Source organism: Orbicella franksi, chromosome 3 (genome assembly GCF_964199315.1).
Source record: "Orbicella franksi chromosome 3, jaOrbFran1.1, whole genome shotgun sequence".
Lineage (NCBI taxonomy): Eukaryota > Metazoa > Cnidaria > Anthozoa > Scleractinia > Merulinidae > Orbicella > Orbicella franksi.
This window is the reverse complement of record NC_138147.1, coordinates 19,253,244-19,267,500: the sequence shown is the minus strand read 5'-3', so window position 1 is coordinate 19,267,500 and position 14,257 is coordinate 19,253,244. Positions and strand designations below refer to the sequence as shown.

General features: G+C 39.5%; 2 protein-coding genes across 2 annotated transcripts in view; one reads left to right on the top strand and one right to left on the bottom strand.

Annotated features, from left to right (window-relative positions):
- LOC145482568 (uncharacterized) overlaps window positions 1-5,250 on the top strand; it is a 21,844-nt gene extending 16,594 nt beyond the window's left edge. The window contains exons 12-14 of the mRNA XM_081461163.1: window positions 1-210; window positions 548-2,084; window positions 3,599-5,250. The exon at window positions 1-210 is cut by the window's left edge and continues 236 nt beyond it. Of these exons, the coding sequence (XP_081317289.1) occupies window positions 1-210; window positions 548-2,084; window positions 3,599-3,649 (1,798 nt within the window). The 3' untranslated portion in view covers window positions 3,650-5,250. The remainder of the gene's footprint in view (window positions 211-547; window positions 2,085-3,598) is intronic.
- Window positions 5,251-5,381: 131 nt separating this feature from the next.
- LOC145482602 (uncharacterized) lies at window positions 5,382-9,734 on the bottom strand. Its single transcript, XM_081461207.1, has 3 exons — window positions 8,326-9,734; window positions 7,594-8,073; window positions 5,382-6,949 (listed from the first exon to the last, which is right to left on the bottom strand). Exons 1-3 carry the CDS (start codon window positions 8,516-8,518, stop codon window positions 6,009-6,011), a joined length of 1,614 nt encoding a protein of 537 aa, XP_081317333.1. The 5' UTR covers window positions 8,519-9,734; the 3' UTR covers window positions 5,382-6,008.
- Window positions 9,735-14,257: the final 4,523 nt, after the last annotated feature.

Below are 14,257 nucleotides of genomic sequence, written 5' to 3'. Positions count from 1 at the left end.
AAGACCCGACGAAGTTTCACCTGTGTTGTCAATTCCTTTAACACAGTGTGAAATACGGCGCGCCAGCAGAAAGACTAAAAAGTTCAGTTTTGAACTGAATGTCCCCTCGGAGAAGGAGGATTATTGTTTCGCTACTGATACCGAGAAGGAAATGTTAAGCTGGATCAGGCTGCTGAGAGTCATAGCAGAGGAAGGAGACTCCAATAAGAGGTTAGTATCAGAGGAACGTTGCTTTTTATCAGCGATAGAATTAAAGGAGCTACGTCACAGTTTATGCATCTTGAAAAGTTTAGCCTAAATTGTTCAATTCGTCGTTTGTAACCCGTGTTAATCTGCTCCATCCTTAACCATCCTTGTTCCTTTATGGTTTATTAATATCTCTTTGGTACTTTTCTTTCTTGGTGAACTATTATTTTTAGGTTTCGTTCCACTTAAATTTGATCTTTCACGTGGCTAAATTATCTCAGAATACTGTGACTGAGCTCCTTTTAAATCTAGTACACTTTCGGGGAGAATTAATTACTTATCTTCTATTCAACTTTTGCAGTTTTACGAAAGAACTACGAGATATCGCAAATGGTGACGCTTTGCACGATTCGAATTGTAACGTTATCGAACAGCCTGCTTTGGAAGAGACAGCAAATCAGTCACCAGTCGATATCGGGCAGAATGAAAGCGAGGTTCACCAGAAAGACTCCAATTCTCCGGTGGAGTTGTACAAGAATAACGAAGTTTTAACAACAAACAATAGGAGTGAAGACTCGTCAGAACAAAGTCCTGTGAACTTCTCTTCAGCTGTGAAACCCACATCGCTTGATGGCGTGCTCAAACTTCTTCAAGATCAGCAGTTAATTCAACATCTTGGACAACAGAAATTTCACAAAGTTAAAAAGGCTCAAAGAGCGTGGCAGAGGTCAGCGGCTGCGGCTTTGAAGGAGCATCGTTCTGGGTCTGTTACCCCGGATGTGGAGAAAAGCGAACCTGCTTATCAAGAGGAAGCAAGGCGCAGGACCTTGTCAACGTCATCGACGCAAGCAGCACGTAAAGAAATTGGTTCCTCTCCATCACTGCCTCGCCTAGGTGCTAATGAAATTATAGAACAGTTTGAAAAACTTGCTGAAGAAGAAAGATTAAGAACTTTGAAAAAGGAAACTTTGTTAAAGAAGCGTCGAAACTCACTCACGCTTGAGAAAGATGTACTGAAAAGAAAGATGACCAAGGGACAAGAAAAGAAAAACACCGTGAAGAAGCTTCTTAGTAAAGATGAAACAGCGAGCAACGAGGATAGGCAACGCGTCGAAGAAAGGCTTCAACAAGTCAATCAAGAACTGGCAACCATTGAAAGAAACTTGATGGATAACAAAATGAGCGAAGCGCAAGCTTTGGACAACATCAACGTCATGAAAACAAAGACGGTGCGAAAGCACTCTTTTGTCAAACCCACTGGGAACAAAATGTCGGCGGATGAGAGGCGCAGTGAATTTAAAACTTCTTCCGAATCCACTTCCTCTCAGGGGTCTACAGAGGAAAAGCTCGAGAAAGATTCAGCCAATGCTCCACAGACGCTCGAGGCTGCACGCAAACAGAGCACTGCTGTATCATTGGCTGTCCTTGAGAAAGAACTCAGAAAGATTTCGCCGGTCGGTGGCCGAAGAATACCCCTCGCGGGTGAACCGAGACACGGTAGAGTCTCATTGTCTTCTGAGGGATCTCAAGAGGACTCTACTGTAAGGGATTCACCAATCTTCAGCAAGAAAACAGCTGTGGAAAAGCGAGTTTCAGTTGGCTCGGAGGGCTTCGCTGGCGATCAGTCCTCTCTTTCAAGGCCTAAAGTATCGGACAGCGCCGAGTTAAGACGGAAGAAGTTTTCCGCTTCCGGTTCCAGTGTGGCATTTCACAACGTGTCCGTTGAAATTCCGACTGAAGACGAAAACAAGCACGATGACGAGAAACCAGGAGGTCACAGATTGTCTACCTCGTCAGAAAGGAGCTTTGCTGAAATGTCTCGCAAGTTGTCAGTTAACTCAGAAAGAGGTTTAGACGAGCACCGTGCCAGCTTGATGAATGCTTTATCACAGATTAAGGTATGTAATATTATTGTAAGGTATCACTTAGATTAGGCAATAAGGAACTTTGAATCATGAAAGCAGTTATGTACCCCGGGGGGGGGGGGGGGAGACTCCCATATGGAGTGGACGGGGATGCTCGTCGGAAATTTTGAATTTAACCCCTAAAAGAGACCAATCTGGGCGTGGCCGAAGCTTATGCAGACCCCTAAAAGAGACCAGTTTATAAAACAGACAAATAAAAAGTACAGTGACTTTTAATGATGGCGAATTTGTTTATATGAATTGAGTAAATATAAAGAATCAAAATTCTTTCTGTTTTGTTATTTCTTCACGTGCAACCCATAACGAGACCTTGACGGCTAAAAATAATGACATTTTGCCCAGAACACCCTAAGCGAGACCAAAATCCGAAATTTACACCCCTAAGCGAGACGACGAGCATCCCCGTCCATTCCATATGGGAGTCCCCCTCCCCCCCGGGTTATGTACGCAACTTGAAAAGTGGCGAAAATAAAGCCTGAAACAAGATCAGGCTTGAAAGGGATCAGTCTTAAAAGTATATTGCAGGCTCGCAAAGTGACTGCTTCTCTGTGCTAGAGGTTTAGAGTGCTACACCTTTTTCGCAGAGGTGAAGAATTTATTTCCCTTTCAAGCCGAATTTTTTCAGGCTATCTTTCGGAACTGCTTAGTTGTGCATAGCTGCGATAGTTCCATGTATTTTAAAAGAACTTTCACCCGTAGTTCCAATGTACGACATTTCATTTATTCACTCCATCTTCAAGGTAGATGACATCCTTCACCCCCTCCCAAGTTGTTTGAGACAGTTGTTCAGTCTTTTCCTCCGAACCCGTGGTGATGAAATGTATTTCCTTGTAATGTTCTCTGTGGATATGTTATCGACTGGAGTGTTGAAAGAAACAGTTTTTTTTTTCACATCTCCATTGCACCCCACCCTCCACCCTTAAGGAGGCCGTACCTGAAAGTGGTGATGTTTTGCAACTCTTTCAGTGACTCTTCTCTTTCTAACCGGCTATCTTGGATGTGATGGTATATTTAATTACAGCTCTTTCAGCAGCTCTTTTTCCAACCCAAGATAGTTACCTCTGTGGTTTTTCGCCGATGCCTCTTTGAGGTTAAATTGTGTTTTATCTCAATAAAGAGGTTTTCTCCCCTCCCTTCAATGAGCCATTTGAGTTAGTTAGAGTACACGCACAATTGCCATACCTCCTGGGGTCCGTCTGTCGAAAGCCCCGGAAAGTTTTCGGGTCCGTAAAGCCATTTTTAGTTCATCTGTATCTAAAAACGGAGAACTGTATACACCTGAAACCTCTTGTATGAAGGGAACCTCTCTTCATATTAAGAATATGTGAATAAAGCAACTCTGTAATCATAAGTTTCGAGATTTTGCTATGGCTTTCCGGGTGCGAAAACTTTTCGGGACCTTCGAGAAACGGGCCCCTGGTCTCCTTAATAAATATGGCGGATGCATTTCTTCATGTTAAAGCAATTCAATTTTTTTTGTACTTTAGGACTTTGAAGACTTTGCTGCCATTTCCAGAAGTGAGAAGTGGAACAAATGACATGTTTTAGCTGGTACCTCACTCTTGAATATTAATATATTTTATATGCATACGGAAGTCTCCATGACTGCAAGAGATGACTTCGCCCTCACGCAGACTTACAATTAATTATACTTTTGCAAACGTATTCTGTTTCGGGTTACGGACGTAAGTTGTTAAGTGTATGACTGGTTTGTTTATTAATTAGTAGTTAAAGGGATATTATCTTGCAATGACATTTAGGATTAGAAACATAGTGATAACGAAGAAACATGATAATGATGTATGGAAATGTTTACAATTTTAAATATCTCTACGGTATGTAAATTTTCAGTTTGCTTTCACGCGCTGTTTTGCAGAAGATGATACCTTAATGATATGACCTCGATGTAATATAAAGGTAACGCTCGTAAGTAATTTGGCATAACTAAACTACCAAGCTTAAAAGTCTGCTCATTTGCGAGTAAGGACAGTAATAATACATATGTGCTTCTTTTCCATGAAAATTCTTTCAAAGAAGTATCACCGCATACAATGTATTTATAGCACGATACGATATGACAAGACCTAGCATTTGATATGGCACGCTTCTCACAAATTTATTGCAGTAGTTAACTTGAAGGGCAGGACAAAAGCTCTAAGATGTGAGACTGAATTTCATAGAACAACAAGATTTTTATATCTCTCTAGTATTGTTTATAACCTACATTTACACTTGTGCACTGAAGTGTAGCCGCGATGATAACATTTGTAGGAGGCATCGTAATAAAGTCTGCCACCTACAAATAACTAGCGTGGTAATGAGCGGTCCTCAACGTTCCTCGTTAAACTAAGACACAGTAATCGTACGTAACTAAAGAATCACTCAGATAGGGCGGCGATGAACCAATCGGAGTAAAACCTTGGAAGCTCACGGTGGAAATTGTTTGGATCACTGTTGGTTTAATTTTCGGTAATTGATTAGTTCACATCTTTGTTGTTGTTGTTTACAACACGTTGGCGAGTATTTTCAACCCAGGGTATATCTCGACTACAGCAAAACCAGAGAAACACAAGATTTAAGGAACAGTTGAAAATCGCTCTACACCAAAACACTTTTTAATGTATCTGTTTATATGTATGGAACAACAATTAACAATGGGTCAGTAAGAAAAAAAAACTTTTAGTCGAGGGTAGTTTAAGAGTTTAATTTTTTTTACGTTCTTTTTTATACTTTGTTTCAAAAGCGTTAAGTCACACAAGTATTCACGTATTCAAATTATTCATGAGTTCTTTTTTTACTATGTCTTTGTATCATGCTTTGGATTAGGTCAGGTTTTACAACTCGAACAAAAGTACAAGAATATTTGATTAAGGATGAAAACGATAAGCATTTATTTCATATTTATTGGAACCTTACGTGATCTCGTGAATTTACTCGCGCTGTAAATAAGAGATTTGCTCGGCGCGCTAAAGTGGCGTGGTGCTGCTTTCGTGGAATAGTATTCTGTACGGTAATTACTGCGAAGAAATTTTGTAAAATGGCTGTTATTTGCTGAAGAATGAACTATTTGATAGAGATTTGAAATATGATGTATTGGATATGAGATTTATAAAATATAGGAAAGATTATGGTACGCGTATGTTGTTTTGCAACCAATTATCACAACAAACAAGAAATGCTAACTGAATATTCTGTTCATGGCTGCCTCGTGATCAGTTGTTAGCAGCAAAAGTGCTAAATATCCAGAGAGGCTGGTTTTATGATCCAAGTTAACCTTTGAAGGTAAAAACAGTCAGCAGGCTGACTTTATGCTCTTGGGTTTCAGTTTAATGTGTATAGACCAACAAATTGCAAATGACTGGTCATTTGTGGCTTATAAGAGGTTGGGACGGGGGAAGTGGAGGGGAGGGGCTGTATTTGTAGCATATAACGGAGTCAAACAAAACCAAAACAAATTTGATTGCCCTTTTATTGACCTCTTAGAGGAATCTTCATCAGTATGGCTATCACTTTACATGGTGTTCACTTATTTCCACGCAAACCAACCTCTAGACTTAGTGTTTCCCAACCCTAGTTGCTAGTAATGATATATTATATCGCTAAGCTCATATCAGTTTTATCCGATCAAGAGATTTAGGAACTAAATAAAAAAAAAAACCTGACAACAATGGCACCAAAATCTCCAAATTCCAATTCGACCAGCTAAGGTCAAATCAGTTAAGGTTAATGTGGCTTCCTCTCTACTTTAAAGGTGAGTAAATGTCTGATACTGCCTATTTACAATTTCAAACCGATTAAGACAGTCTTTCAAAAGTAAGTTCTACATTTATGAGAAACACTTCGCGTCAACCCTTCCTTGTTTTGTTTCCATTTCAAAGCCGACCACAAGCAGCGATTTTATGACAAAAACGATCCCGTATAACCTAATCCTGCAAAATAACAAAATGATAGCCACAAAACACCTACAGCAAGGTTCTTCAACATCGATTGGTGGTCCTTAGGAATCAGAAAGGAGCTGATGTCAACTGTGAGATGAAACAAGTGATAAGACAAGAAAAGATAAACAATGGTGGCAAAAGCGAAATTAAGCAAAGGGTATCCTGGTATGAAAGCAATCAGAAACTTAGCATTGCCTTGGAGATAAACATGCAACTGGGAGATGTACGTTTCTAGTGTGATTTTTCCCAGCCACGTGAACATGTAAAAGTAGTGCCGCCGAAACAACGGGAACATATTGCGTAGAAATATGAAGGATAACAAAGGAATGAAGGAAAAATAAGGGTGGAGTTTGTTATACTGGTATTTGTCCAATACAAAGATGTGTCGAACCCAAAAAGAGAGGGAGGTGAGGCACACTAAAGCGATTCCAAACCGTATTGCTGTTCGTTTTGCCGACGACTTCTCATCTAGATATCCCATGAGCCTCTCAAAATTAGGATGGTGGTAAGCACAGAGCATGCCCAGAAGAGTCGCATAATGATCAAGTCCTGCTCTAAACATCCACTCGTGGAGAGAATTCTCATAGTTCAAGATGAAGTCCAAGGGTTTAAAAACGATTTCTCCAACACCTGGCACGTCAAACAATAGAAAGACGATAAGAAAATATATCGTAAACTTTACAGCCATCTTTTGTGGGTCCTCGTTCCAACTGTTCAGCAGTCTCATGAAGCAGTAGGCTGATAAGAACCAGAAGGTGTGCATAGGACAGATGTAGTATAACATGTACTCATTGCGCACCACCAAGCACGTGATCACCACAAGGAAATTGAGGCGAAAAAGCATTTTAAGGACTCGGTAGAGACTGAAGTCTTTTTTAACCCAGAAAAAGGAGAAATTACCTGAAAAGATAAAGGAGCACAATACTTTTTACCGCCAGCAAAATATAATAAAAAAATATAACTTGATTTAAGCTTAAAACAGTTTAGTTCGTGTTAAACATATAAGAAAACACAGTGAAAACTGACATATATACTGCAGACTAAGTAAAGCGATATCAGTACTGCGAACCCTAGAGGGCTATCCTTTCTTTCAGCCTCGAAAATTGCAATTCTTGAACGCGAATTTTTATCGCGATTATTTTTAAACTGATTTCACTTTCCTTTCAACAAAATATTAAGGTCCCTTGAACACATTGGATGTTGACAATTCTGGGGCAAGCTTCCTTGTGTCACCTTCAGCCCGTCCTGACTAATTTAATAACAAGAATCTAGTGTTCGCATCGGGTCTTGTAATCGCCGCACACACGCGCAAAGTTCTTCGACACGTTGCGTACCATGCAATGTCAGTGGAACTGTGGATGTAGACAATCGAATGAATTGATCACAAAAAGGACTTCGTTTCAAGAGACTACAAACGTTCAGCTGTTTTGTACGAGTGGACAAATTAAAACAATACTGACGTGCCAACCGTAATGGTTGTCACCGATTAACAATATTCCTCTCCCTACCCAGCAGTCAAAATTAAAATAAAGGGAGTTACTTACCGAAGCCAGTCATCCAAACGTAAGCTGCAATGAACACCCTTACAGCGTTGTAAGTCTCCGCAGCTTTGAAATAGTGATACCAAACGAACATGACTTGCATCCAGCCTTTCCACTCCTCTGTCTGCTCTCGGTTTAATATCTTGTCTGGAGTCTCCTTCCTAGTCAATCCAGCGGCCACAGCCACAAGAAGCAGGACCAGAAACCAAAACAGATCACGTGAATAAGTGCGCTCAGTGGCGAGAAAATAGTGATTGTCATCGCAAAGATAGTACACGAACATAATGACTCCAAATATAGCCACACTTTGCAGGAAATGATCGAGAGATGGTCTGACGGCAGTGAATGTTTGAGATGTCGGCTTGCCTGGTACACTGTTATCTTGACCAATGTTACGTTCTTTTTCACGCTCGTTGACGAGTACAACCTTTTGATGTGGTATCTCACCGTTTTCTACTATTCCAAGGCGAGCTTCTTCATTATCTTTGGAAGAAAGTAGAACGGAAACCCTAATTAAATTTGTTTAGTACTAGAAAAGGGAGCAACCAAGACGGCATTTGTCGCGAGGTTTCAACTCCCATAGGAACGACAATCAGCTACGAAACCTTTTAAATCTTTCCTCTCCCCCTCGCTGTCCCGTCCCCAATCAGCACTTGTACGAATTCAAATGCTAAACAATCGAACAAACTAACTAACTAACATTTAAAGAACGAAAAGCTAAGAAAACGAACATACCTTGATTACCTGACGCGCTATGCCGAAATGCGCTCCGCAAAGATGGAACTTTCAGTAACAACAGAAGTTTTCTAAAAGCCATCAGCGACACTACCGATACCCAAAACACAAAGAGCGCTTTCTGGTGAATGGATAGTGGGCCTTTGGATGGGAGCCATTTTTGCCCTTCCATAGGAGCTCCCTCGCTGTTCATTGTTGATCTGAGAGAACAGGAAGCATCAAAAACTGAACATGGATAATAAGCAAGTAGTAGTAATATGTTAATTAATCAATCAATCAATCAATCAATCAATCAATCAATCAATCAATCAATCAGTCAATCAATTAATCAATCAGTCGCTTTATTAACGTAGTCAGTACGCTTAGCTGCAATCTACAATCGGCGACATAATTAGTTGACACGTTGTCTTTCAATAGTACTTTTAGTGCAGCAAATAACACGACTCTTTTTACCGCACAGTAAACTGTGGAAAAGACCCCGCTCCCCCATTCAATGTTGCTTGTTTAATTTGTAGCTCAAGTTCACAGCAGTTGCTACACAACATTGTTTGGGGGTCAGGGGGGCTGAAAGGATAAGCCAGGAGGGCAAAAAGGGATCACAGTGACGAAATAGGGGGTTAATAGTGTGAACGTGTCAACAATTTTGTCGCCGATTGTAGTTTCCAGGAACGCCACGGAATAATAAAGTTAAAAATACAAAATAAAAAACTGCCTTGGAAGTGTATAAAGTTAAGATAAACTACAATTAAAAATGAATTACAAATTAAGACAGTTTAGTTACAATACATGTCTAACTAAGTGTAAAATATAAAATTGTCATAAAAATTGTCACACACCTCACTCACTCATAGTCCCGTGAGATTTATTGACGTGATGTGTTTTTGGTCGAGAATAAGCTCGTATAACAATATGTAATTATGATCTTCTTAAGTGTACGGTTAAATGTCCACAGGAAAGGCCCACAAAATTAACAGGGTTGTCATTAATTTTTCAGTCACCCGTAGCCTTATTCTCCACACCCATGGCAAATTTGTTACTTTGTGGGTGAGTTCTCTAAACAACAGGGAATTTCACCCGTAGCATCAAGGGAAAATCAAGCATACTCAGCCGTAACAGATGTTACGGCTTACGGCCCTTAATGACAGCCTTGAAATATACTTAAGGAATAACAGGAAAGTAGAGAAACCAAACATTTACCTAAACTATAAACTAAGGTCGAATTCTAGAGAAGTTTTGAGCAGTTCATAGACGCACCTCCAACAATAAGCGACAAAAGTGCTGAGACACTTCGCAGTAAAATTGTATTTTCGAGCGTCTTGGAAACATTTATTCCAACCTCCTCCCCTCCAAATAACGTTGATTTTTCTATTTCTAAGACTGCGTAGACCACAGCTCCTACACAACATTGAATTGGGGGGCCGGGGGGGGGGGGGGGAGCCGGGGTATCAGAGAATTAACGCTAGATACATATCAAGTAAAATAAGAGGTTAATTATCGAAAGTCGAAATTTTCTAGATTGCAGTTTGGTTAGTTTCGAATGCGAGAAATTTACTTGCTCTTCTTCCCATACTCACCGTTGAGGCAATTTTATTGGATAACTAGCTAGAGTGTGAAATTAAGAATACACGAAAAAAACCGTTCATATAAACAGGACAGGTTATACTGATATTCTTTCAAACTTTGTTTATTCCGTCGAGAATTCGAAGCTCCAAATTGTAAACTCGGTAGATCTTTATTATTAATGTGGTCATGCGTTGATTGCTAAAGACACAGTGCTAATACTACTGAAACAAAGAGTTATCGCTTCAGTTAGTTTGGCAAATTTGCATATGCACCGCTTCATAATAAATGACGTGGCAAAAATTTATTTTGCAGTTTTCCTGACTGTCACTGTTGACTAAATTTCAGTACAACCTGCACATTCATCCAGCACTTGTATCAGTTATATGCCGAGACTACTCGAAGTTTGCTGGTTTTTACGACAGCACTGGGCAAACAAGTTTCAAGACAATCAGGCCAAGTTCGTGACATGTAACTAATCTCCAATTTTACAACCTTTTGCCGGTTGAGAAACTTAATTTACCGTCTGCAAGATTTGAAACTCTACCATAATTTAAATCAGTTTTCGCCTGTGAAACATTAAAATTGCGAACACTGAAAACTAAGCAGTGTCTACATTTTTTGGTTTGTGAAGGCTGAAGATTGAAGAGTTAAAAACGCCTGGGCCGATATCCGCAATAATTTTCTAGCGACTTTATAACTACTTCTTGTTTACTTCACAGTGTATGGCTTGAAAATATAGGTCTCCTGCAGCACAATATTATCAGTTGTAAACACTAACCTGTATCGCCCTGAAATTCTCACCGAGCGGATTCACAGTGGATATCTATTGATAAACTTGGAATCTGATGAGTTGTGCGGGTGTCTCGGCCTCTTTCGATTGACAGAAAGGTTCAGTATCTATCAAGTGATAGTTGAATAGTCACGGTTCGTCGTTCCAGCAGGCCCGAAGTAGGGAACTTTACTTCTAAGATGTTAATTTTGACAACTCATGAACAGTTGTTATCAATTATAAACAGAGAATTCCGATAAAATAACTAATTCTACCTATGATCAGGAGTATGTTTCGTGACCTTATTACATGTCTCTGTCTCACAAGGACTGGGAACTACTAAATTCACGAATTTGATTGGCTAAAATCGATATTGAAAGCGGTCTAGATTTTCCCATCTAGACTGGCATCTAGACCGGTAATGTTTTGCAGTGCAAAAGTTGCAAACTAAAATGCAAAATCATTGACTATTTTCTTCTAACAAGATTAATTTATGGAAGTGCTAAAAAGCCTGACGAAAAAAAAAACGTAAAGAGAAATTTTGGCAGAATCAAATTCAGCTCACCGCCGTTCACAAGCAAAATGTCAGTTAGTACAAACCAGATACATTAAGCGAATTAAATTGTTCGTGCTTACAATATAATAACTTGACATCTTATTAACCGAGCTTAGTCGGTCTGTATGGGAGAATCTTATCCTCGGTCGTGTGTACTCACGACCCTCCCATACAGACCTCCCGCTCGGTTAATAAGAGAGATGAATGCGACTGTTGCTGCTGACCATAAGAAATTGAAGACTTAGAGTCTGGGATGATGCTATCAAGGAGCTAGGGTGAGGAGACTGGTGCATCTTGTGTTCGCGCTCCGGTAGACTGGTGTCAAAAAGCCAATTTTTTTTCTTTTCTACCGTTCTGATCAATCAACTGATACCTAGGTGGTATGTATCAAACTTAACGTAAACCAGGATAGTATTGCAAGACGCTCTTTCCAACAGCAATGTTCAGAGTTTATTTTGATTTTCTTTTTAAGTATCCCAATTTAGCGACACTGAATAAACACTGACGAAAATTTCGTTAGACATGAAAGCGTGTTGTTCGTTCCTCATTTGTAAATTTGATAAAGACGATCAGGAATCACATCTCAGTCAAAAGTTTAAATTTCCGATTAACACTTACACCGTGGCGCCCGACATAAAAATCTCTTTAGGGCACTCTTTGATCAACTACAGCACTTGCACACATAACGAGTACAAACAAGCTTGAACATCTTACCTTTAATTCACTGAAGTCCGTCTGCTGTAAGTTGCGCTTACACCGGATCAGATGAATAAGGCAGCTTAATCAAATGTCTTGCTACGTAAAATTGTATTATCTTACTGGTACCCGCCAGGTTGCTACCATGGTGATGACAACTGCCCGAGGAAAATGTTGCATTAACTCAGTCGCAGATATGTTTTCGTTCACCAAATATAAATTTAAACCATGGATAACACGCCAGTCTTCTTTTGCAGTTCATTGTTATGGCGAGGGCCATTTGTTTTGGCTAGCTTATTTTCAAGTCTACTGAATTTCGCCATTTTTTTTTTTTAAGTAGGTGGGGATCGTGAAAAAAAAAAAAGAAAAGAAAAGAAAAGAAAAGAAGCCAGTTTTTACAGAAGTTTCCATGTTCTTGTTTTCGAAGAGATAGATATTTTCTATTTGTATATGTAATAGGACTACATGCTGTCCAATTTGGAAATAACTGGATAAAAAAAATTCCGAGGACAGCCAATTTGGCTGTCAGAGAAATTATTTGAATCCAATTATTTCCAAATTGGACAAGCATGTAGTCCTGTTACTTATTAATTATATAGCTCGCGAGGTAATATAGCTTTGCAAGGAAAACTACAGTAACTGTCTCTGAAGAAAAACAGACTGGGCCCTCGATCTTCCGAAACTTGGGAAAAACTTCGAAAACATCCGGTGACCTTCGGAGATCGCTGGAGATTGTCACAAGTCTTCGGAAATCCCGGGAAGTGTTCGGGTGATCTTCGGAAATCTTCGAAAGTGTTCGGGCGATCTTTGGAAGTACTCAAGTGTTCTTTGGAAATCTTCGGAGTTGTTCGGGTGATGTTCGGAAATCTTCGGGGGTGTTCGAGTGATCTTCGGGAGTCTTTGGAATTGTTTGGGTGTTCTTCGGAAATCTTAGGAAGTTTCGGGGGATCTTTAGAAATCTTCGGGAGTGTTCGGATGATCTTCGGAAATCTTTGGAAGGTTTCATGTGGCCTTCGATAATCTTCGGAAGGTTAATAGCTTAATTTCATTAGCTGAGACAAACTGTCCTATTTTTTCCCAAATTGGACAGTTTCTGCGTTTTTACTCAGTCCTTCTTGAAAACTGTCCAAATTAAATCCTAAATTGGACAGGTTTCAGAAATTAAAGGAAGATAGCTGTGCTGACAATACTGGATTAACTGACTGCTATATAATCAATTATATAAACATCAGTGAAATACCAAGAGTTTTCCTTTTACTAAAAAATGATATCTTCTTCGCGCGCAGTGAAGATACTATTTTTATCTTTCGCACTGTGAAGATATCATTCCTTTTGATAACATTTTTCTTTTGTCCCTTCAACTATACTTACCTACCTACCTACCTACTTAAATTTGTTGATGATCGAAACATCTTCGGATCTTCTTCGGCAATCTTCGGAAAATGTTCGGAAATGTTCGGAAAATGTTCGGAAGCGTTCGTCTGGCCCTCGGAACAATTTTGGAAAATCTTCGGAAAGTGGTCGGAAATCTTCGGAAATATTTAAAAATATTTAAAATCTTCGGAAATATTTAAAAATATTCATTATTTATTATATGGAGAAGAGTGTTTTACTGGGAACTAAACCACTCGTAGATTCCATACGCCACTTCATCCGGGACCCGAGTGGCGTATTTTCCGTATGTCACCTTTGTGAGTGTCGTATCGTTCAATGACCTCACGATTCCCGCCTTTTGCTTTTGTTGAATTGGTTTCTCCATATAATAAAAAGAACATTACACGTTGTCTCGAAGATATGAATTTTATGTTCTCGTGGCAAGAACAATATCTCACGAGTGAGCTTCGCTCACTCGTGAGATATTGTTCTTGCCACTCGAACATAAAATTCATATCTTCTCGCCACCGTGTAATATCCTCTATATAAACACCAGTGAAATACCAGGATTTTTCCTTTTACTAAAATATCATGCCCGCTTGGTATTCTTTCAGTGTGAAAGATAAAAATAGTATCTTAATAATACTAGTATCTAGATTTGATCTTTTAGTAAAAGGAAAAATCCTGGTAGTTCACTGGTGTTTATATAATCAATATTTTTAAATATTTCCGAAGATTTTAAATATTTTAAAATATTTCATACGGGCATGATTACATGCTCGCTTGTGGACACGAATTTTATCTTCTCGTGTTCAACTCAATATCTCACTTGTTCGCTGCGCTCACTCGTGAGATATCGAGTTCTTGAACACTTTAAGATAAAATTCGTATCCACGCGCGGGCATGTAATATCCTCTATTTAACCTGAGGTCGGCGTGGTAAAACCATTTAAATTCAGACGAAATAGTGGTTGC